The 23,753-nt window shown below is 50.2% G+C and overlaps 1 protein-coding gene and 1 long non-coding RNA gene across 3 annotated transcripts in view; one reads left to right on the top strand and one right to left on the bottom strand.

Moving 5' to 3' along the window:
- The window catches only part of NOTCH1 (notch receptor 1), an 80,938-nt gene that overhangs the window by 41,399 nt on the left and 15,786 nt on the right, over positions 1-23,753 (bottom strand). For both annotated transcript variants that reach the window (XM_088147213.1, XM_088147212.1), the window contains exons 3-4: positions 4,116-4,378; positions 2,935-3,273 (exon numbers count right to left, since the gene is read on the bottom strand). In XM_088147213.1, the coding sequence (XP_088003339.1) occupies positions 2,935-3,273; positions 4,116-4,378 (602 nt within the window). The remainder of the gene's footprint in view (positions 1-2,934; positions 3,274-4,115; positions 4,379-23,753) is intronic.
- Positions 4,564-5,771, top strand: LOC112542119 (uncharacterized). The gene is made up of 3 exons (XR_003085977.2): positions 4,564-4,822; positions 4,946-5,057; positions 5,684-5,771. It is a non-coding gene; the product is annotated as an uncharacterized LOC112542119 (long non-coding RNA).

Below are 23,753 nucleotides of genomic sequence, written 5' to 3'. Positions count from 1 at the left end.
ATGGGGACTGGAGACTCAATCGTTAAGCGAAGCGGTCACTAAGTGAAACCATAACTGTGCTTATGATCTTACTTCAGCTTTCCTTTGCTTTACCGACCTGCGAAGGTCATAAATGCGAGAATTGGTCACCAAGTTACTTTTTCATCCCTGTCATAATGGTTGCTAAATGAGACAGTCACTAAACGAGGACTACCTGTAATTTGAGTTTGGTGCCACCTGACCCTGGATTTCCTAGTGGTCTCCCATCCGCTTACTAACTCAGTGCTAATTTAGCTGGAGAAATGCCGTGTTTGGCTCCTGCTCTCGGGTGGGAGCGATAGTCAGTGCCGCACCAGCTTTGCTTCCCAAGTTGGCAAATTTATTTCCTTGGATGCAATGGCATTAAAATCAGCAGAAGCAGTCTTTGAGCCAATGCAACAGCTGGTCCAGGAGCTTCCCAGCTGTCCTGCCATCTACAGCCATGGAAACACCCACTTGGTGGGCAGCCGGGCCTGCGGCACTGGAGAAAAGAGCCCACATCCGGCCCACGCTCGACCAGCCACGGCAGGACTCCAAGTCCCAAAAGACAGGAAACCATGAAAGGGAAGTCAAACACAGGAGGGGAAAAACCATCAACCACCAGCAGAGCGAGGTAAATAATCCAGCCTTCCCTGGGGGGCTGCTGCTTTTCAAGAATCTTGGGATTCCAGAATTTCTAGCCAGCACCAAGCTGGGGATAAAGCAGATGAAGGCCAGTTACTCTGGGTGCTGCAAAAGGTTCAGCCGCTTTCCTGACGCTTCGTTCTGTTGCCACGTGCCCTTCCTTCCAAGAAGCAGGTTACAGGCAGAGGAGGAAAAACCCCAACATCAAAAACCCTTTGAAAGCCCAACATCTTCAAAGCTCATAGAATCTACCAGATGGGGACATATACAAACCCAGGATTGGCCGGTAGCTACTGGCCAAAGGAAATGAGATTCCACCAAGCTCTGACATTTCTCTCTTCCTCTGCTGCAGAAATATGGAGCAAAAGAGAAAAACCAGCCTGGCACTGGCAGCCTTTTCCACTTTCAATGACCCCCCCAAGCCTAAAGCGATGGTCCTGCTCAAAACAGAAAGGTCAAAGGGGGGCTGACTCTGCAGAGCTAACTGAGGGGCATTTCTTAGAAAACGGGCAAAGTAAGATGAAATTACAGATATTCTGGAGACTACCAGATGTGCTGGTCTTGAATTCCCATCGTCTGCAGCCCAAGACATCTGGGGGGCACCAGTGAAGGAAGGACACCTGGCATAATAGAGCTACCGGAGCAAAAACTAATAGATTTCCTGGAATAAAATGGATGGATGGATGGATGGAAGGAAGGAAGGAAGGAAGGAAGGAAGGAAGGAAGGAAGGAAGGAAGGAAGGAAGGAAGGAAGGAAGGAAGGAAGAGAAAACAAATAAAAGGAGGGGAGGAGGAAGGAAATCTGCAGAGATCTTGTGGCACAAACATGAGATTCCTTCCTTACAAACACTTTTGTAGTTGTTTGTACTATTGTTTTCTGTATTATCATTTATAGCATCAACTGAAATTACGCCAGAGAGCATGGCTTTCATGTTAAAGGTGCTGCCAAACAAAACACATTTATTTACTTATTCTTAGGTTTACATCCAGGCCCAACTGACCCAGCTAGTTTCCACGGCTGAGGACGGGGGTGAACCTGGGTCTCCACAGTGCCACCTTAACCACTAACCCACACTGCCTCCATTTTTTCATTGTGCCCACAACCCAGGCCAGAAATACATTTGTGAGGATGCTCAGACACCTGCTCCCACTTCCAAAACCAAGGCTTCATGGAGGAATAACTAATTGGTGAAAAGGCTTTTGAGCCTGGGCAGAGTGCCTTTCCCACCCCTGAAATGCATACTATAAGGACATGCTTTCGAAGGAGAAGCTTCACAAACTCTCCTCCCCCTCAAACTGGCAGCCCGTGACCTCTCAGGCTTCCCAAAACCCCAACCGGTAAGAAAGGAGGCTATTTCCCCATCCTCCATCAAACTCAGGACCCCCAGAAGGCTTGAAGGTGGTGCCAGAGCAGGACTGGGCAAGAAAAGATAGCCGTGGGGCTTTCTGGATTAATGGGTGCTTGGTGCCACCTTGCTCCTCCTCGATTATGTTACTGTTGTGGTTACCCAATTCTACCACCCAGGGTCATAGCTAACGTTGGCTGGTTTTCTTCGTCATGACCTGACGCCTGCTCCCATCCTCATCCTCCTCACGTCCCCAGCAAGGGACGAAAGCAGCTTCTTTGCAGCCGGCAGCGAAGGGCAGCAGAGGAAGGCCTGTCTGGGTCGGCCCAGGCCCCCACGAGCTGGATGCCAGGAGCAAGCAAGGGCTATTTCCATTTCCTTATATGGCCTTGCCACAGATCCCCACTTTCTCAAGGAAAAAGCCACCGAGCAGAACCAAAGGGGCCAGCGAACTGCAAAGGCGTGTGGTTTGCTGATGGTTGTTTTGAAACTAAACGTATCCCGGCATCCTTGCAGAGAAGAGGGAGCCAGGAATGCGAGCGGTGGGCACTGGAGGAAAGGAGGGGGCACAACCAAGCCGTGGGAATGAGGAAATTTAACAGGAAGGGAGGAGAGGAAAACAGGGAGGGGGGAATAAACGGGGGGGAAGGAAGGTAAGGGAGGGAGGAGGAAGGAAACAGGGAGGGAAGGAAAATAAGACAGGGAAAAAGAGGAGAAAGAGAGGAAGGGAGGGAGGAAGGGAGGGTCAGGCTACCATGTAAAGGCAATGGGCACCAAAAATAAAAGAAGTTGGCAGAAATCTTGTGAGACTGCCAAATCTCTCTCCCAAGAGTGCTGGAATCACCCCTGCAGAGATTATGGCTATTCCCAACCACGTTCTTTAAACCCAGGTGCCTCCGTATCGCTCTTGTGCCAAAGAGAGAAAGAGCGAGGCACCCCACCATACCTGCAAGACAGGTGCACTCGTAGGCCACGTTTCCGGTCTGCTGGCAGGTGCCCCCATTCTGGCAAGGCGAGGGGTTGCAGGGCACGTAGAGGTGTTCGCAGTTGGGGCCCGTGTAGGCCTGCCTGCAGTGGCACTGATAGGAGCCAATCTCGTTGATGCAGGTCCCGCCGTTCTTGCAGACGGGGGGCGTCCGGCTGCACTCGTTGAAGTCCTCCTTGCAAGTGGCCCCGTGGAAGCCCTGCGGACACCTGCACACGTAGCTGGATTCAAATGGCACGCACTGCCCGCCGTTGGCACAAGGGTTGGAGGCACAGGGGTCAGCCTGCTGACACGTCTTCCCTGGAGGCCAAAGAGAGGGACGTCCCGCCTCAGCCAAAATTCAACAGCAACAAAGAACCCAGAAATGTCACAAACACGGGCTGACAGACTTCCATTTTCCAGTCCTAATCCTTCTAATTTTTTTAAAAAGTTGCCAACACCTTTATTCCAATTTGCACTGGGTTCTTTAAAAACACACATTTTTGCTGCCTGCTTTTCTTTCTACTGCTTTTGGGTTTGGTACACGTGAACAACACAGGATACCTCGATCCAAGGATTAAAAACTATGAAAGCAGACAGTGACTGTCTGAGTGCTGCAGACCTGCTCTAAGGAGCTGCATCTAACCCCATCCTTCTGTTCTCCTTCCACCATGATGGGCAGAGCCATCTAAATCAGTGTTTCTCAACCTTGGCAACTTTAAGATGTGTGGACTTCAACTCCCAGAATTCCCCAGCCAGCCACGAGTAGACTTCATGCTGACTGGGGAATTCTGGGAGTTGAAGTCCACGCATCTTAAACTTGCCAAGGTTGAGAAACACTGATCTAAACAGTCAAGAGTACAAAACACAAGCCTCTTTTGCAGAGGGAAACCTTTGAGAAATGGAAAGAGAGGTTTTGGCACCACCCTAGCTCCATCTGTCCCTGGAGCTTTGGAAAGACAGAAGAACCAAGCCTCTTCCTTGCAGTGCTGGGGTCCGGTGGTCCCAACAAGGGCGGATCAAGCACGCGAGGCCAGGTTCGGTTCTGCAGATGAGAGTCGTGGTTCCACCAAGTATGGAGGAGCAGACATCTCTAAGGGTACCCTGTGGGGTTTGGGAACAAGTGTGCAAGTTGCACCCCAGCACACAAGTTGCTATCTCACCTGACCAGCCTGGAGGGCAGCGGCATTTGTACTCAGTCAACGTGACAAGGTCACAGCTCCCTCCATTGCGACAGGGGCCGCTCAGGCAGGCGTTCTCCACGGGTGTCAGGCACAGCTTATCGGTGAAGCCCAGGTGGCATGAACAGGTGTAATCGGCGGTGTTACCGTCCACCACAGGGCGACAGGTGCCGGCATTCTTGCAGGGGGAGCTGAGGCACAGGTTTGGGAACTGGCACCGATGTCCAACGAAGTCATTGGGGCATCTAAAAGGAGGAGGAGGAGGAATAAGGATCAGCAACAGACATGCAGGAACAATCAACAGCTGCTCAGCTTTCCTTCAGCAGCTTCTCGCACGACGGTTCTGCAGGCCACCTGACCTTCTCCCCTCCTGCTGTTGGCAGAGGGAGGACGAGACGGAGCTGACTGGGAGACCATGAAGGAGCAGGATTCGAACAGGCAACAGCCTCAACCACACTGCTGCAGACACGATGTCTCTGGCTGATCTGACAGCCCTACGAGAGCTTTTCTTCATATGATTTTTGTTTAAAGGACTAAAAACGGTACAAATTTTGAAACAGAAAAGTAAGTAATAGTAAGTGGGGAAAAAGTACAAAGAAAGAAAGAGAGAAGAGGAAGAAAGAAAAGAAAAAACAGAAAAGAAAAAGTTTTAAAGCAGCAGCTTCCGGTCCTCTTAACAGCAGTTCCAAGTATGTTTATATTTTACTCTCTTTTTCTAAGGTTACAACATAATTTCTTTCTTTCCAGAGTCTACCCTTTATTAGAAATCAATAACCAAACCATAAATTACAAGTTCATTTTCTTTTTTTCAGCAAAAAAATCCATAAGGGGTTTCCAGTCACTAATAAATGCAGATACTGTTCTTTCTCCAATCAAACAAGTCGATTTTGCCATCTCTGCTAATTCACCAACCATTCCTCCACGGTGGGTATTTCAGAGTCTTTCCATTTTTGTGTGCATAATGATCTGGCAGCCGTTATCATATATAAAAACAATCTTCCCTCTTTTCTAATTGCCTATCCATTAGTCCCAACAAGTTCTGGTTTTCATTGAATATTAATCTTTAAATTTCTTTGTAACACTGTATGTATTTGAACCCAAAATTTCCTGGCTTTTTTGCAAGTCCACCAGGCATGATAAGCTGACCCTTCATTTTCCACATTTCCAACATGAATTTGAAGTACCTTTACACATTCCAGATAATTTTTCTAGCAAGAGGGTTTTTAAAGAATATTTTTTATCCCTCTTGCTCTTATCGTTGCACAATAAATGAGGGACACCAATGGAAAATAAGGGAAGGACGTTCACCGATTCTCCTAAATACCACCTTCTCTCACCTGTGCCACTCACCTACCCGCTTGTCCCAAAAAAAGCCTCTCCTGCCGTTACACTTTCAAACATCTCTTTTGTGGAGTGATGTTTGAAAATCCAACCTTTAAATTCTGAGATTCTGGGGATGATGGGAGTCAATACTCTTAAATGGGAAACAGTTTGCAGACAGGCTATTCTGCAGCCATTGGGGCTCAAGATTTCTCCTTATTTACCCCCAGTGAGGTGCCTCCCCCTCCATCAATTGTCCCAGGCTCCCTGAAACACTGCCAGAGCTGCGGCCATGAGTTCCACCAGCTAATCTGAGCATGCAGGCTTCCTGAATTCAAGGTGAACCTTTTGCAGTCCATGAGTCCTGAACGTTGGTGTGAAAAGACAGACCAAGGAAGTTGTACGTGCTCCTCCTGCAGAACCAATCCCCTGGTTTCAGGACAATTTTCACTTCTGGCCAAAAAGATTTGCACTAACAAATCACAACTGACTTGGTAGTGCACCGGACCTGCCTTTCCCTGCACCGCTGCCTGCATCGCCTCAACATCTCCAAACCATCGAGTGCCTGGATCTTAAAAAGGCTCCAGTCAGCAGACATTCCACAGAGATGGTCGCTTACAAGAGACAAATTCATCTGCCCAAGGACGAAATACTTTATCGTCTTTTGTGATTTCTTAACAGCCTTCTCCTGGCTGCTGGAATCTTGGGAACCGTACTCCCAACACGGTGGAATGGTGCCAAATTTGCACACCCTGGGCCTGCTGGAAAATGTGTATTATCACGATGCATCAGGTTAAAAAGATGGCTATTGGGGCTCCGGTGGGATGCAGGAGCAGAGGAAACAAGGCAAACTGCAATTAACGCATCTAGGAACGCCTGATTGGGGAGGCTGCAAACCGCAAAGCCCTACTTGCATTTTTTTTCTCGCCAACACGCCTTTTGCCTTTCAAGGGACTAATTTATATAGTTCTATACGACTGAGAATCCCTCAAATGCATAAGAATGGCCTGTTTATTCGGGGGGCCGCTGCATTCGGCTCAGTCAACCACAACTTCTAATTGGCAATGCATTTCAGTGACCAAGCCCAAAAACTCTGCAAAAGTTTGGGAAGCTTTGGGAAGATCTGCAGTTTGCCTACGCGGTCCAGAGGGGCTATCCGTCAGAGTGGGGTGCGTGTGTGCAAAAAAATCTCAAGGTGGTGTTTTGCAATTGAAGCTCTCCCCTTTTTTTTAACAGGCATCACAACGTATGAAAAAAAGCTGTGGGGCTTTGGTTGCAGAGTCACAGCACCATTTTATTATTATTTATTTAAAAGATTCACATGGTCGCCCATCTTAAGAACACAACCCTGGGTGTCTCGTAACAACAATAAAAACCACAGGACAATAAAAACAAAAACCTCGACTTTTTCTGACAACCCCGCCTCCCCCCGAGGATCTAGTCTCTTCTACCAAAGTAGAAGAAACTGCTCTCTTCTCTGGAAAGATGATTTAGGAACCCTACCACTACTACCATTCATTTCTACCAAGCTTGAAATCCTCATAGTTATCATCATGTTATTAGGAGAACTAATAAACTGGGCCTGCTTCCCTTTCCCCCCTAAAGTTCAAAACCCAGCGGGTCCTTCGGCATGTGCTGGCCGGTCCAAAGCCACATTCTTGCCCCTCGCAAGCCTGATTCTCCAAGACGACAGAGTCGCCCTTTCCTGAAGCAAGAAGCTTCTTCCCTCATCAAGAGCCCAGCCAAAAGCCCCGCCGCCCAGAGTGGCATCTCAGCGGGAGGGGGCTTTCATTTGTATTTCCCTTCCTTTTCTTTCCCAGAAAGATAGCCTTGCAACGGCCATCCACCGGTCCGGGCCATCTGTTGCACATCGCCAAAAGGCGCCGGAGCCGACCGGCTCATCCAACAGCCCCCCAAACCCCGGCAGCGTCTCCATTTGGCACGGAAACGACCGGTTCGAAGAGGACGTCGGCGTGTGAAAGCTGCTAACGCAACGGAGCTGAGCTCAAAAGCTGAAAAGAGGAAGGGCCATCGTGTGTTGGAGGAGCCTAAGGGGGGGGCACCCTCTGGGCTGGTTGAGCCCCCCCGCCCCCAGAGGCACTGTCTGGGATCTCTGCCGTGATACGGAGGAGCCCCAAACTCCCTCTGTTTTGATGCTGGAAACGCGCTCTCCTCGCTGGCTGTTTCATTCTCCCCGTATCTCACTCCGTCATCATCTTGGAAAGCCTCCATGCCACGGATTTGGCATTCTGGAAAGAGAGTTTCTGTGTGTGTGTGTGTGAGTGCGCTTGTGTCTTGGCACCGGCTTCTCTCTCTTCCCTCCCCCAGATTTTTCCCTTTTTTTGGTCCACAAGTGAGGAAGCAAAAACAAAGAACCCTGAAGCAAGCTCAGCATTCGAAAGGGAAGATGGTCAGTGCCAGCAGCACACTTGGTCAAGCTGGGAGCGGCATCGTACAGACCTGATTCCGTATTTATGCTTCGCATCCACTTTCAGCGTGCAGAGCTGCCCTGGGCTGCATGCAGCCTCCTGCACCCAAGGGTCCCCTTGCACCTGAATCACAACGCCTGTGCTTCTTGGGGCACCAAATGGCACGTGCTCTGCAAAAGTTTCTGCGAGTGCTGGCCGGCGTATTTTTAATAGAACCTGCCCCTAATTTGCAATTTGCGCAATTTCTACCAAATGATTCCCTTTTTCCTTCTCCTTACATCGCCGCCTTGTGATCATCCATCTGATCCAGAAGTTTCCTCCTCAAAGTTCCTTCTTTTTCCACCTGCTGCTAAAAGTCACTTAGCAGTTTCGGGTGATAATGCAAAGGGAGCAGAATGTTCTGCAGAGAGATTTTTTTTAGCACAGAATTAATTAAGGAGAACTCCGAGGTTTTTGTTTGTTCTGGGTCCCGGAGTGGGAGGGGCACCTTGGCCAACTTTCCCCCATCGCCATTGGAAAGGGCTTGCGGGGAGCCCCCAAATGCGCCTGGAAGGTCACAGCCACAGCCCACCCAAGGGGCCTCGATACAAAAACTTTTACAAAAAGGCTGCCTTTAATTAGGTAGCTTTGCAACTTCGCATCCACTGAGCTGAAGCCCTTTCGCTCAATGGAGATGCGGCATCCTCTGCTCCCCCCGCACCCCCAGAATGGAGCTGCTTTTCCTCTCTGATCCCCCAATTTCGTCTCCACGAAGCCTGGAGACTGGCTCTGCTCTTCGGCTGAACCCGACGGGATCGCCAAAGGCTCCCCGGGGAGGGATGTGTGCCCAGAGTCTGCCAGGTGCCCCAGGGAGAAGGCATCCTTCTGTGCCCTTCCAAAAAAGTCAGCCACAGCAGAAATCAAATACTAAATGGTAACCGGGCGGGAGGGGGATGAAGGGGCAACGCTGTGGTTGGCAGATTGGCAGACGCACAAAGTTTCAAATGCCACCCTTAAAAGAAGGGGGAAGGGGAAGGGGAAGGGGAAGGGAAGAGAAGATGTCTTTTTCCCCCTTTCTCTCTCTCTCTTTCTAGCATCCACTTCCAACCCTCTTGCTGGAAGCCCATGTGAGAATCCGCTGAAGTTTGAGAACGCTTTGAGTTAATGAGATGGGCAGGATCCAGACCAAATTAAAAGAAAACGGGCATAGCAGCAGCAGCACCCGTGGCATCTGCTGGGAGCAGGTGTGCATTTTAATGAGGGGGCAGCAGCTGCTACAGCGTCCCCCCCCCCCCCGGCCCAAGACACGGCTGTGGCAGGCCAGCACCGAGCAGGCACGGAGGGGAGTCGCGCTGCTGGGGAACTCAGCCGGCTGCTCGGGCCGTGCAACAGGCCGAGGGTCCCCCCTCCGCAAAGCAGGCCCAGATCAGCAGCGGAGCACCCCCAGCCAGAGAAGTGGCTGCAACGCGCCGTTTTCTTCCCTCCCCTCCAGCTGTGCTGCAGCTCCTGGCTGGTTCTCAGAGAGCGCAGCCAAAGCCTCATGGCTCCGTCCCCCAGGTGCCGCGGAGCCAGAGAGAGATTCCCAGGCGAGAAAGAGGAGAGAGAGAAGCCTATCCAGGTGCGTTTCTCCGCCTCAGCAGGTTCCCCCCGGGCAAGCGGCAGACTGGGCACCAGAGTCCCCGGAACGTGCCGGGGGCTGCCCCCGATGCACGGCTGGAAGAACGTTTGCTGCTGGTGCCCTGACACAGGGACGCGCTTCCCAGCTCTGGTGGAGCGTGGCACCTGCCTGGAGTTTGGGAACTGCCTGGGCACAGAAAGCTGCCCATCGCTCTCTGAGCCACCGGCCGAGAACGCCGTGGCACTCGGGCCCCAAAGGCAGAATCTTACGGCCTCTTGGATATCTGGATGAGCAAAGCCGAGGTTCTCACGCCGTAAAAGGAGGGCCTGGACAGTTGTGGGGCATCAAACCGATGGGAGAAGAGGGATCAAGGGGCAGGAGGCCTGCCCGTTTCTGTAGGCTAAAAAAGAAATGCCAAGAGAGATCTGATGTTCCGTTTGGGAGAAAGGCTTGAGCAGAGGGGGTGAAATGGCTCAGCCACGGCGCTACGGTGGACTTGAGGTTCCTTTTCTCCACCGGCTTCTGTGGATCTGGATCTGAGAACGCGCTCATATACTCACAACTCCCAGACCACAGCACCCCCAGGAACTAACTGCCTTGGCACGGCCTGCCTCATCCTCATCCCACAGCTGAAGGATGCTTAACTGTCCCAGTTTCAAAGCTGGGTTTTCTCGCTTCTCTCTGCACAATGTCAGCCGTGGACACGATCTAGCGTGCTTCGCCAACAACATGGCTGATGATGTGGTCAGGGGTTGGGATCTGCCAGCTCCTGTGGCCACTTTAGGCCTTTCTGCAGGAAAGGTCAGATACGTGGCTTCCGTGGGACACATCCGCCCACGTAATGTCCAGGCGGCACTTTCCAAAGCACTTGTGAAGACGCACGCAGGACCCTCATGCACATGGGTTTCGCATCCTTCTGCCTGAACACTAGAGCTACATTTACAGACCAGGAGGAGCTCTTCTTGAGAAAATGCCAATCCAGAGCTGGACAGAAGGTCAATTTAAACTGGGAAAGAGAGCCAGTTCTGCCAGTATGCGCCACTGGTTCTGATGTAAATTAGTGCAGGGTGAGTTTACTGCTGCTTGTGCCAACAAGGGCTCCACATGGCTCTGTTTTAGTACTTTTATTATAGAGGCCACCATTTTGCCCACTCCACGGACTACTTCCAGATGCTGCCGGGCACAGCCGCTCACTGCCAGTGTTCATCGCTGATAGCTCCCTCCACTTCACCCTGCTCTTGGAGCCATTCGGACGAGCTTTTTTGCTAGTTGGAAAAGATGCGACCCAGCGCCTGGTGTTTTGGTAGCAAAAGAGTGACTCCGGATTTAATTATAATTTGAACAGACCCTACTGAAACTCTGGGGCAAAAGGTGCCCAGCCTAATTTAAGACCCAGGAAATTCAATGGCGCATGCTTTAAACCTGTATACACACGTGCCCTAAACCACACGCCCAAATTCTGTGATCTGATTAGATGACACCAGAGTCACCAACCTCTGGTCGCACTTGAAGAATTTGGAGGGGGTGGTGACTGCTCACAAGATGGCTGTCCCTGTGGCCAGGTACAAACCCACTTCTGACTTGCAGGGAAATGAACCACTCATTGTGGTGGGAGACTGTTCTCCACAATCCCCCTTCGACCTTTACAGGCTCAAAGGCGTTGCTGAAAACAAAGAGGATGGGTCAAGCCGATGTTTTGCTTTGCATACCGTCAACCCCCTATTACTTTTTCTTTTTTCCAAAGGAACTTTTAAAAGAAAGACCCAGGCTGGGAAGGGAGTTTGCTGGATTCCCGGCAGATGTCCAGGGGTGTGTATGTCCCTGTTTACCCTCAGCTATGGCTGCCATACGTGTCTCATACGCTTCCAGAGGCCAAAATGAAACATCCCAACCACACGGTGTTTTGCAGACTATTCAAATCGATTCCACCTTCTTGACCTTTGGAACCCTTCTGCAATTCAAGAGCGTTTCCCCCATTTCTGAATTCCTCTGTGCAACAGCACACGCCCTGGTGGTTTTCAAGCGGGACACCCCGCCCAGAGGACCAAGGCAGCGGTCAACATTTCTTCCCCAAAGAACTGCTGAGCAACTTCAAGATCTGATGGTTTCCAACACGGGACTGGTGTTATCTGCAGAAGAGCTTTAGCTGAGCAGATAAGAAATAACGGCTGCCAAACAAGCAAGGCCCTTGATGCCAGCCCTGGATCTGAGATGTGGGGCCAGGAAAACAAGCGGTCTGTCTTCAAATTGCCCCAAGCGGAAGGAAGGGGAGAAAGAAACCAGAAACCAAACCAGATATTTCCCACTGACTAGAATTTGCACAGCTGAAATGTCACAGGAAGGTGAGCCCTGAGGTTGCCGTTCCTCTTCCTGAACCTTTTTTGCAGCAATTTCCTTCTGATGCAAATGAAGCCTCTACCCAGATTGCACCATTCATAGGGCACATTTGCTCAGCTGGTTTGCAGAAAGGCTACAAATGCATATCATGATTGGCTAATCAATAAACTTTGATTGATTGATTGATTGCATATCATCCAGACAACATCTGCAGAACTAGGTGCCTCCAGGTGCGAAGGCGGCCACCAATTTAGATGGCTTCAAAAGGACTGGAGGATTAATCCAGAACAACAGTGATTAGTTTTAATGGCGATGGGCTTCTTCCTGAATCAGAAGTAAAATAAAGCAGCCACAGGGAAGTAAGTGGCCTTTAGCTTGATCTACAGAAGTTCTTCTGTTCTTCTACAATCCTGCAGTATAGTCTGTTCACACCGGATGGTAGGGATCACCCAACCTGTTTGACTTAGGTTCGTTAAAGTTGCATTCAGTCAATATGCCAAGCTTTTAGTTTTAACCTAAGTTCATTGTTATGCCTCACTGCAGAGCAGTCTTTCTCAACCTTGGGAACTTTAAGATGTGTGGACTTCAAGTCCCAGAATTCCCCATACTGGCTGGGGAATTCTGGGACTTGAAGTCCACACATCTTAAAGTTCCCAAGGTTGAGAAACACTGCTGTAGAGCATCGACCCAGCTGTTTGGTTAATTCATGATTCAGTCAGGGAAACCTGGAAAATCAGTTCATAAAATAACCAAGGCCAGCATGGTATGGATCCAGCCACAGACTCACAAAACAGAGTGGTTTTCTTCAGCCAGGTCCTTCCCGATGGCCGGGACTGTATTTCCTATTATTTCCAACCAGCAAGCCGGCAACATGAGCTTGCCACTCGGGGCATTTGGAGTGCAGCAGAAGACAGATGGAAAGCATATTTTGGGCATTGCAGCTTGCACCTTCTGCAGGAAAAGCAGATTGAGTTCGAGGCAGTCACCACTTTACAGGCTTCCCCCTTGCCAACTGAATGGGGAAACCCCTTCACTCCACTCCACTCCCCTGGGACTCAGTTTCCTACCAGGCCACCGTTCCCCTCTAAGAAGAGGTGGCCATAGAAAAATTCAGCCCCAGGCCAGCCGGATTCCCCTAGACCAGCCTTCCCTGTGCAACGTTCCCGGCCAGCGCGGGGACGATGGGGATCGGAGTCCCGCAGCCCTCAAGGGTGCCAGTTTGGGGAAGGCAGCCCCAAGGCAGATTAAATCCCAGGGCTGTCGGAGGGTATTCGGTTTCCCGCTTGACAAAGCGTCGCCCCCCTCGCAGCGTTTGATCCCCGCTTCAATATTTCCATTGTTCCTGAGCGTTTCTCCCCTCCTACCAAAAACAGGTTTTGTTTCCTTCCCGTCTCCCCTCTATAGAAATGCTGCTTCTAAACACATCCCCAGGCAGATGTTTGGGCGACCTTTCACCCGTGATTAATCCAGAAGGTTTGCACTGCCTTTTCACAACGCCAGCTACCATCTGCCAGACCAGAGACAGATGCCATGCACAATCACAACGCCCCTCCACTTGCTTCAGCCCCCCTGCTTTTTGTTTTCAGCAGGGAAGCGGACCCCTCCCAAGCGAATCGCTGGGTCGCTGCCAATCTTCACGAAATGAGAAAAAAGCCCACCCCAGGATCAAAGAAGGACTTTGCAGGATTCCAGAGCAACTTCTCTCGACGCTCAAAGGCTACTCGACGGCCAGTTCCGACGTCAGGAAACGCCTCTCCCAGTTCGGAAGCGGTGCAAAAGTTCGAGGAACCCCAAATCTTGGTCCTCTTCCCCTACTTTATTCTTATGTAGTTCGTTATTACTGCATTTACAGGCCCCGATGTTGGGCCCAGGATAATGAGGGAGGGGAATCAGGCCAGTCAAGGCACCAGCAATTCAACCTGGTTTAGCCTCACCTAAGAATTATGTTAGAGCTGATCCTAATAAAACTCTGTGACTGCCCAGAAACTAAGAGATCCTGCTTCAAGGGATCCTGGAAGTGGGAAATGAAGCGCTCTGAGATCTGCCGTTCTGGGCCAGGATCTTTGGGAAGGCCCAAGGGGCGGGCAGGTCGCTGGGGCCACGGTGTCTCACCCCTGCTCGGCGCAGGAGCTTCCCTGACAGATGGCTGTCCAGCCCCTGCTTGACCTCATCCAAGGAAGGAGAGACACCCCCCCCCAATGGCTCCTCGGCTCCTTTTCCAAGCCGCTCTTGCTGCTAAATTGCCAACGCTCAACAGGACTCGGAACCCTGATTAACATCTTACAGCAAAGATTTTCCAACTCCCAAACGCCAGAGACCCTTCCCATATCAGCGGGTCACACGCTGCTCACTTGATGGCGGTCACGCCGGTTCCCACGTGCAGCCCCACCCACAGACACGCCCTTTTCCCCCAGCCCAAGGAGAGGGGGCACCATCCACCCGGGGGGGGTGAGAATAATGGCGCTGGGCTGGCTCGGTTGATTCCTTTGTTGCAGTTTTAGTCTGAAGGTGGTATAAGTGGCGGGGGTGCCCCTCATTTGATCCCACCACGATCCTATGAGGTCTGGCTGAAAGGCAGGGAGCTGCGCACTCCGGAGGGGCCTTTGATCCGGTCGTCCCGGTCCAACATTTTAAGCCTTGCACTGCGCCACGCCTGGTCCCCGGCTTTCCGCCGTACTCAAACCTGGCTGCTGCGCTTCGTAGACGGTGATTTCATCATCAGACCATAATTAACAGAACTGCAGGAATTCTGGCACCTGTGGCATCGGGAAGCACCCCGTCAAATCCATCCGATCTGGCTCCTCTTGCTTGTGCAGGAAAGAAGGGATCCTCCGGGTGCCTGGACTTCAATTCCCAGAATTCCCCAGCCAGCACAGCCATTGCTAAGAATTCTGGGAACTGAAATCCACCCACCTGGAGGCGACCCAGATGCACCGGGCAAGCGGGTTCTATTTTGCTTATCACATTGCAATGACTTGTCCGGGGTACCCAGAGCCGTGCGGAGTGCCGTAGTGGGAAGAGGGCTCCCCCCCATCCATTCCCTGATGGCAAAGCAGACACGGGAACGCTGGGAATAAGAAAGTCGCCGTCTTTTAATCAGATCTCCTGTCTGTGCATTAAGCGCGCAGGGCCCAGGCGCGCCACGCCGCCTCCGCCTCTGCGACTGGAAGCGTCCCAGGTCAGCCCTTCCCAGCCCCACATTCCCTAAGCCCTCCAGATTACACGCATCACCTGCTGGGCTCGATAACAGCCCACGGGGACTCCAGGTGCTGTTTTATGGACTGTGCGCCCGGCTCCGTATCTCCAGCGCTTAATGATTGATCCCAGTCTGCCGAATCCGGCAGCTCAAAGTTTGAGGCCGGTCGGAAAGTCAATAAACTCCACGCCTGGGGAAATCAGCCGGGGAGAAAGTTTGGCCTGACTTCTCGCTTACAGATTAAAAGAGAGGATGACTTCCCTCCACCCGTCGAGTTTTATGGCACCCATCAAAGGAGTCACCGCTCACCATAAAATGGCTTTGGCACAGAGCGGGGCCCCACGGCACGCCAGGCAGCAGGAAAAGAGGGGGTGTTTCGGAAAGGCAGAGAGTGGAGCTTCTCCCCAAAACTCGGGCAGAAGGCAGCACGCCGCTCCCACATCCGACGCGTGATCAGTTTCTACAGAGGTGGCCAACAGAAGCCGATCAATACAACTGGAGGGCCAGGCTCAAGCTATCAATAAACTGCTTTCAGGCCAGCTTTCAAGCCAACTCCCGGTTGAAAACAATTCAAAAGCTCTAAAAAAGGAAGCCCGCAACCAGGCTACTAAACAAACTCTTTTTCTGGGTTTACCCAGCCCATTAAATCATCAACTGGTCAAACGGGCGGGGGTCCACCCTACAGGCTAAGCCGCAAGACAACGAACCCAGTTTAACGCTAACCCAGCTTCAGGACTGTGCAAATGCGGCCGTTTGTTCTTTAATCTGGTTATGGGGCTATGTGGGCACAGCAGAGCGAGCAGCTACGCTGAGCGTGCCATCTGGAAAAGCTTAGCCACCCCAAACAGCTAAAGGAAAATTAGGAGTCATGCTTCCCTGTGATAGACCAGTGTTTCTCAACCGTGGGAACTTTAAGATGGGTGGACTTCAACTCCCAGAATTCCCCAGCCATCTTAAAGTTCCCAAGGTTGAGAAACACTGGATTAGACTATTAGAAAATTTGAGAAAATGAGAAGGAGCCGTTCTTCCCCACAATAGATCTCAGACAGGTATTTTAGATTTAAGTCTTTCTTCTCAGCTTATGTATTTTAGGATTATAGCCAGAAATAGAGATTTAATAGGAATCACAGAGTTGTACTACTAGTACTAACAATCATCATTATTTTAGACTTCTGAGTTCTCACATTAGCAGAAATAAACATTTTGCCTTATTCTGCGCTCTTACTGAACTCATCTGTTCGAGCCCAGTTTTCTGATTTTCACCACTTTGTTCTCATCGAAGTGTTGGGTTGATTGCGCAATGCCAGGCTAGTCAAGGACCGAAATGAAGACTGGAGGGATGGACGGAGTCAAAGATGCCTAACCGTCAACCGGGCCTGGGCGCCTGCTGTCTGCCGAGCGCCTTTCTTGCAGAGACCCTCAACTTTTCGGTCATTTGCCACTAGGAGAGCGTGTGGCGAGCGCTTCCACAAAATGGCTGCCATGGGAGGGACAGTTAGTCCCCACACCTTGCAAGCCCTCCCCTCTCTGACCCCAGGATCCTTCTTGCCACACGCCCACCTCCGCTGGCTCCAGTTCCTGGGCAGGGGGCTCATTTCCAAGCCAGCTGCGGGCTTCTCTTTTTGGAAATAAAGGAGGATGGTGGTAGCGGGCGCTTTCCCCCCACAGCTTCCCATTTTTTAATGATTGTGGGATCAGAGCAGGCAGGATCTCAGAGGTCCTCTAGTCCAGCCTCCTGCTCGGCAAAGGACCGTGGAAACCCAAGTTTGAAATCCATGAGGGGCAGGAAGCTGGCAGCCCCAAGGAAGGCCTCTGAGACTTCTTAAGGCTTTGGGGTCGGGGGCTCCTGCTTAAAAGAAACTGAACGTCTTAACAGAAGCCTCGCGATCTGGGCTGATCTCAAAAGAAAGGAAAGCAGGGCCAGGAGGTGGATGGGGGACCACCAGGAAATCCCAAAATTGTAGGCTTGACTGGGATGTCGAGAAAATATTCTGGAAGAAGCCAATGCTACATACTGATGCTACAAGCAGCCTTGGGAAGGCGGGGGGGGGGGGCAGAGTACCACCTTCTGCATGCTGCCCTCCCATTCAGGGTTTTATTAGAAACCCCTCCCATTTTCCAGCAGGGACACGAATTCCCAACTCTCCGGATGGCCGAGAGCAGCCAGGCCAGCCCAGGAAACCGATCTGGAATAGCTGCCGTGCAGCTGGTCACAACGGCCGCGATGGGAGGTGTGGTGCTTTGGGGTACCCTGAATTCATAGCAAGAGCGTCTGCGGGGGGGGATCAAGTGAAGATGGCAGCTGTGACTGCAACTGAACCCCCTTTTTAATCCGCCGTTGATGCAACACCCGTAAAAAAGGAGCCAGGCCTTGATTGTGCGGTCACAGGCGCCATCTTGACTTTTCTGACCCCCCCCACTCTAACAAACGTCATTGAGAAAGTGCAAGTGGATTGCTGGTATTTCTCCAAACGCAAAGGAAGAGGATTTCACGTCTGCCTTAATAAAGCCCCTAGGATGGTTGACTCATTAGCCGACGGCAGATTTTTGGGAAATGAAATAAGCGTTGTTCCAGGAAGGTTTTTCAGAACGCAACAGAATGAAAGGGGTGGGAAACAAGGCACCTTGAATCCTTCTGAGAGACATTCTTTTTCTCAGCGGCAAGTGGGATTTAGCATACTAGATTTAATTTCATAAACAAAAATAACTATATCCTTAAAACAACCCCTCTAACCAACCAAAAGAGATGAATTGAATGTTTGTTGGAGGAAGGAACTACAACTGAGATTGTCATTCGACACTGGATGGTGGCGATCTGTATAAATATAAGCAGGGCATTTTCGCAATTTTAAATGCATTGTTCCTTTTTTCTTACTTTACAGTTATTTTTTGTTTATTCTCTTTGGTTGGTTTTAGGTTTTCTTTCCAAACAGTTTTGTAACAGTTTCCAATGAAATTGACAAGTTCTGTACTTGTCCTTAACTGTATTGCTGAAAAGTCTGAATAACATTGTTTTCAGAAAGAAAATGTAAAAAAAAAATAAAAAAATGGATGGATGGATGGATGGATGGATGGATGGATGGATGGATGGATGGATGGATGGATGGATGGAACTGCAAATAGGTGAGATTCACCCAACACCTTAGCTCATGTTTAACATAGTTAACATTAATAAAAAAGACCAAAAAAACCCCATGGTTAACATGATTGGAAAAACACAATTAGTGTATTCAAATGCATGCCACACCCTAACAAGCTGTGCGACATTAGATTTTTATTGCAATAACTGTAAATATTTTAACACCTGGCCCCGCAGAGAACCTGCACGTTTCCATTATCTAGATTTTAAGGAAAACAAAACCAGAGGTCCTGAGAGCATCATTGACATAAACGCTTAACCTAACCTAATTGTTTTACTGTGCCTCGAGACCTTTGCACATAAATATGTACAATTCACAGTGAGAAACACTTGAAAAAAACCTTTACAGCACTCCCACCGTCCAGTCTGACGTACTTTATTGTTTTATAGTCATTGTTACTAATTAATTTCATACGAGGAGGACTGCAGAGGTGTTTCCAAACCAAAGCCCTGGATTCCAAACAGGAGGGTAGCGGGAACGGGCTCGCAGCTCTTCTGGTCAATCCCCGGATTGGTGCCAATTCGGTATCGTCACCTTCTCTGGCAAACTCAGACTTCTGACTTTTAAAATGTGGCTTAAGGGCATTAAGCCAGCCTCGCTGCCAAGAAAGTCTTTGCTCTTTTAGGAGAGAAACACGGAGCACCCCTGCTCGGTGTGGACGGCCACCACCTACAAGACCAAGCGCTAAGGAGCGGATGGGGCCCCCTTCGCCAACCTCTCCATGGCAGTCCTTGGGAGGCCAGCCCGGCGCCCCCCGTGCCCCCCAGTTCTAAGCTGCTGTGTTTCTCTTCAGGAAGCCTGGAGCTTCAGCTGTTCTCTCACCACCAGGGCCAAAAGGCCACTGAGAACCAAGTTTATCATTAAACAGCCAAGCATGCCATCAACGGGAAATAATTAAACAGTGGCAATTAGCCGCAAGTCAGGGACTGCAATTGGGACTTTGAAGAACCTCCTTTTCTGCCTCTATGGCTTGGCTGGGACGAAGATTGCAAATGTGTTCGGAAGGAAGGAAAGAAGGAAAGAAAGAGGGAGGGGGGGAGGGAGGGAGGGGAAAAGGAGAAGGAAAAAAGGAGAAGGAAAAGGAAGCAAGCTGGCCAGGCTGCTGCAGGAATTAACAACATTTGAATGTCCAGAGCTGCCAAAGAGTTGGAAGACATTCAGGGACCATGGAAGGGTGGGCTTTTGAGGCAAAGGGGCAAGGGGAAATTGGTGGAGGACCCCTGAGGCTTTCAGTGCTTTTTAAGAGGTGGGGAGAGGGGGCTCACGCTATAACCGTGAGCCATCCACTCTCACAAGGCCATCCGTTATGGGCAAACCTGGGGTTTGGGGGTGGGGAAGTGTGGGGAGCCAGAGGGAGACTGGAGCCAGAGGTTGGCCCAGCGATTTGGGGAATCAAGAGGCCTCGTTGCTGGCTTCCCCAAAAGATGCCCTGAGTGACCGCAGGCCAAGTCAATAGGTTGGGAAAAGAGCAACGCACCCGGCCTGTTTTCTGAGTGGAAGAGAGAGAAGATGCTTTTTAAGGGGCGCTGCTCAGAGAAGGTGCCTCTGACGGCGCCCGCTGCCTTTACGTCGCTCCAGCTCTGTCCATTCTGCTTTTTCGGTGCTGAGAATTACAGCTAGCTTAAAAAAAAAGATCACACCCATGGACGAGCCCATCCAATCTGCTTCCCCGACAACCACTAAGCAGCTGTTCCCAGCCTAGGTGTCCTCCAGGTGTCTGGACTTCAACTCCCAGAATTCCCCAGCCAGCCCAGCCATTGCTAAGGATTCTGGGTACTGAAATCCACTCATCAGGAAGCAATCTAGGTGCACTGGGCAAGCAGACTATGTTTTGTTTATCATGTTGGGGGTTCATGTCGCTTAGCTTCTAAAGGTGGTGATAAGCCACAGTCCTGCACTGGGATGTATGATAAGCCAACAATCATGGTTTATTCAGCCACATGGGCACTAAAGAAAGGAGCAAGCTGGACACAACAATCCAAATCACACTGAAGGGAAATCAAAAGCCCAATTTACTTTTCTGGGTCAACACAGCTCTTTCAAGCATTCAGGTCTGGAAGACTAATTTGGGTATGTGAAGGGCCTCTGATAAATGGAGATGCCCAGGAGAGACTTGACCAGGCTTTCAGTTTTAGAACCGGTTATCACTGTGACCTTGGCATCAACTTCTTAAGTTCTGCAGAAGCTCTGGAAACCTGTTCCCCCATAACTGCCTTCAGGATGACCCAGACTGCTGGCTGCTTTCAAAGGTTACAGCATCAAATCAAGCAGGGGCTTGGCTAGTTGTTGCAATCTTGGCTTAAGGAAGACGACACTTTCCGGAGCCAGACAGCCTATTTCGCGCAAGGTCCATGGCTGCCCAAACGTTCAACAGGTAGCGTCGACCTTCCACTTGTGGGGGGCGCGGACGGGGATATTCGCCAGTGGGCCAATCTGCAAGCGTCTCATAACAATAGCCATCCGTAACGCGGCGTTCTTCAAAACGCCGAGAGAGGAATTGAGGCCGGCAAAAGACTCATGCAAATGCATTAGCGAGGAACGATTCCCACTGGCTCCGGTATTGTCCAACACAACCAAGTTTAACCAAGGAAACCGCCCCAGACTCGGTGTCCTATGGCAAAACCCTGAATGTCAACACGAACGCCACGCAGACAATGGGGGACCCGCTGCCCTCCGGCATTCTTCCACAGCCTCTCTTAGAAACCCCCTTTTGTGGGGGGCAAGGCCGTCCGTCAACTCTGCGCTGGGAGTCGGTGGCCTGTGTCCCACATTTTAATAGCACTGCACTCCAGCCGCCTTTCCAGCCGAGGCCTGGACGATGGTCATTTCTGTAATCAGGCAAGTCTCAGGGGCCTCCGGGCCTCCCTACCCCACCAAGGGCCCCTCCAAACACAGGCACGAAACACCGGCCGAAAGATGCCTTGACATTTGCAGCCGTTAGGCACGGCCGGGCAAAAGCAAGCTACCTTCAGAGCCCAACTCCAGTACGAAGCAAAACTTGCTTTTACTTTCTAGATTTACCATCAGCTCATCACCCAGGGCAAAGCTGAATCACCGCTGGGAAGACAGGACAGCCTCTTATAGTCTGCCTGTATTGAATGACGTGAAGGCAGGGAAGGGAACCCTCATGAGAAGGATTTGCAGGTTTGCAAAGTTGAGGTTCACCCCTTCAGGAACTGACTTCCTGTTTGTAACATTTTCATCCCACCCTTCTCCTCCAGAAATCAGGGTTGGCTGGGGGTCGTGGGCCTTGAAGACCAACATCTTTGGAGGGCACCAGGTTGGCGAAGGCTGGGCTAATTTATTTCAGCAGTTTCCAGGGAACTGACCGCTCTGGGTGATCAGCTGCTCACAAAAACACAGCCAGAATGTCTCTTCCTTCCCTACCCTGCTGAGATTTGGCTTGCAAGCTCCTTATAGACCAGTGTTTTTCAACCCTGGCAACTTTTAAGAGTGGACTTCAATTCCCAGAATTCCCCACCCAGCATGCTAAAGATGTTATGTCTCATGTTAAAGAAAGACGAAATCTCTCCAAGTTGAGTTCAACTTCTGATAACTTTCCAGAAACATCCAAGTTGTTTTCTTGACAACATGGAAGTGGTTTGTCAATGCTTTCTCCCAGGACATTTTTTATGATTTCCCAGCCTAGTCCTTGCCCCCAAAATTTCTGGTGGTTTCCCATTCTAGTATTAACCACATCTGATCATGTTCAAAACCAACCAAGGGTGCCTGGGTGCAGCCTCATTATTAAACTAGAGCTGGGAAGGAGAATGCTAAGGGGGCATAAATGTCATTCAAATCAGCTTGTGTGTGTGTTCACATTCACAGCAGTGGTAGAGGGAAACAGATTAACCATCACCCATGGAAAACATGGTAAGGCAACATCCAAATTCTTGCAACTGAAGCTTTCTCAGCCAATCCCCCAACTTCCTCATGCATCAATGGAGATGTTCAATCAGCATCTCACTGGCCTCCCTGAACAGTTTCAGGCAGGAAGAGAAGACTGAGGCTGAACAAGGCAGCAGCCCCAGCTGGGAGCAAAAGATGGGCCCTTCTAAGCAGGGGTTTCCAGCTCCAGTAGCTTTGCTTGCAGATGCCAGTTCTGAGCAAACTCAGCTTCTTCATGTTTACTCTCGGCCAAACACCTCCTTCAGGAATTGAACCCCAGACTTAGCTCCCCAAAACCCCCTTAGCTCTGCCCTCAGTCTGAGGGCCTCCCCACTTCCTCCTTGCCATTAGTACAAAGAACCCCATTTCCTCTCGCCACAGGGATCTAATTTTGGGGCTGCCTTTGCACAATAAACTGTGTTATCAAATCAATCCATTTTCTGGGTTGGCAAAAATGTTGAGTTGTCAATGAACCGGATTCATTGGATTCACACAACCCACAAAGCCACAACAAGAAATTAGCCTGGTCTGAAACAAACCAAGCTTAGCATCTATCTATTTACTTACATTTATTGATTTGATGCCCCCTGACTCCAAACAATCTGGGCAGTTCACAATACACCACACAGTATAAAAACAACGTGTTGTGTGAATGCAGCCACTGAATAGTTTACCAAGTTTGTCCAGTGTAACTGTCCACTTTTGCCAGCCGCTCTCCCCCAACTCTTCCTTTTAAACTCTGTGAAATTTCTTCAGGGTGCCCTTTCTAATTCTACAGAAAGTCAGGGTTGGCAGGGACCTGGGAGATCATCTAGTAGAGGATCCACCAGTACAACGTCCCATTCTTACGCCCACACCTCTCCAATTCAGTGCCTTTCAGATTTAGTAGGGCCATAATCTCCATGCTGGCTGGGAATCCTGGATGACGTAGAACCAACCCCAGGTTAAGGAAGACCGCTCTCCATCCTCCCTTCCTTCTGACCCAGGGGCCTCTCCCCCTGTCCCTCCCTGCCCTAAATAAAGCTGATCCCTAGCCAAACTGAAACCATTTTCTTCTTTCGCCAAAGCCGAACACCCCAAATTCAGCACTCATGAGGATAAATTCACCAGCCGGTCTTCCACTTGGGGGGCAGTTTGTGATGAGCCACGTGCAGTGTGGGAGACGTTTGGTGCGCCTGGTCCTCTCCCACTCTAACAGTTCCAGATCTGCTTGCCAACCCCAGAAGTTCAGGGACCCGTGCCTTAAGCCATGGTTTAGCAATGGTTTACCAAATAAGCCACAACTGGCTGGATTCGCACGTGCATAGAAAAGGAATGAGGAAAGCATGCTGTTGGAGATGTACTGAGAACAAAAGTTTATTAAAATGTGTTTTTGAAAAGTCTAAAGTTTTGGGAAGTAGTAATTATTATACCTAGTGGATGGAGGACATGATAGCTCCACAAGCTGCTTGCAAAGTCAGATCTTGTACGGACAAATACTATGAAACACAGTCATCTTTTATTGAAACTCTTGTGTAAAATTTCATATACATGTACAAGAAGCCTATATATGTATATAAAGCTTTACACAAGATATGTAAAAGGTCTAGACAGATCTAGATGAAATCTTTTTTTCTGTTTTCCTTTTTGTCTTTTAATTAAATTCAAGACCAAACAAAAATTAAAAATGGCTAATCAGGTAAACCACCGTTGGCTAGATTTGCACTGTTTAGT

This window comes from Python bivittatus, unplaced genomic scaffold (assembly GCF_059951505.1).
Source record: "Python bivittatus isolate LINGU-HERP-01145 unplaced genomic scaffold, Pbiv_v1 ctg000160_np1212, whole genome shotgun sequence".
Lineage (NCBI taxonomy): Eukaryota > Metazoa > Chordata > Lepidosauria > Squamata > Pythonidae > Python > Python bivittatus.
This window is presented reverse-complemented; position numbering and strand designations above follow the sequence as displayed.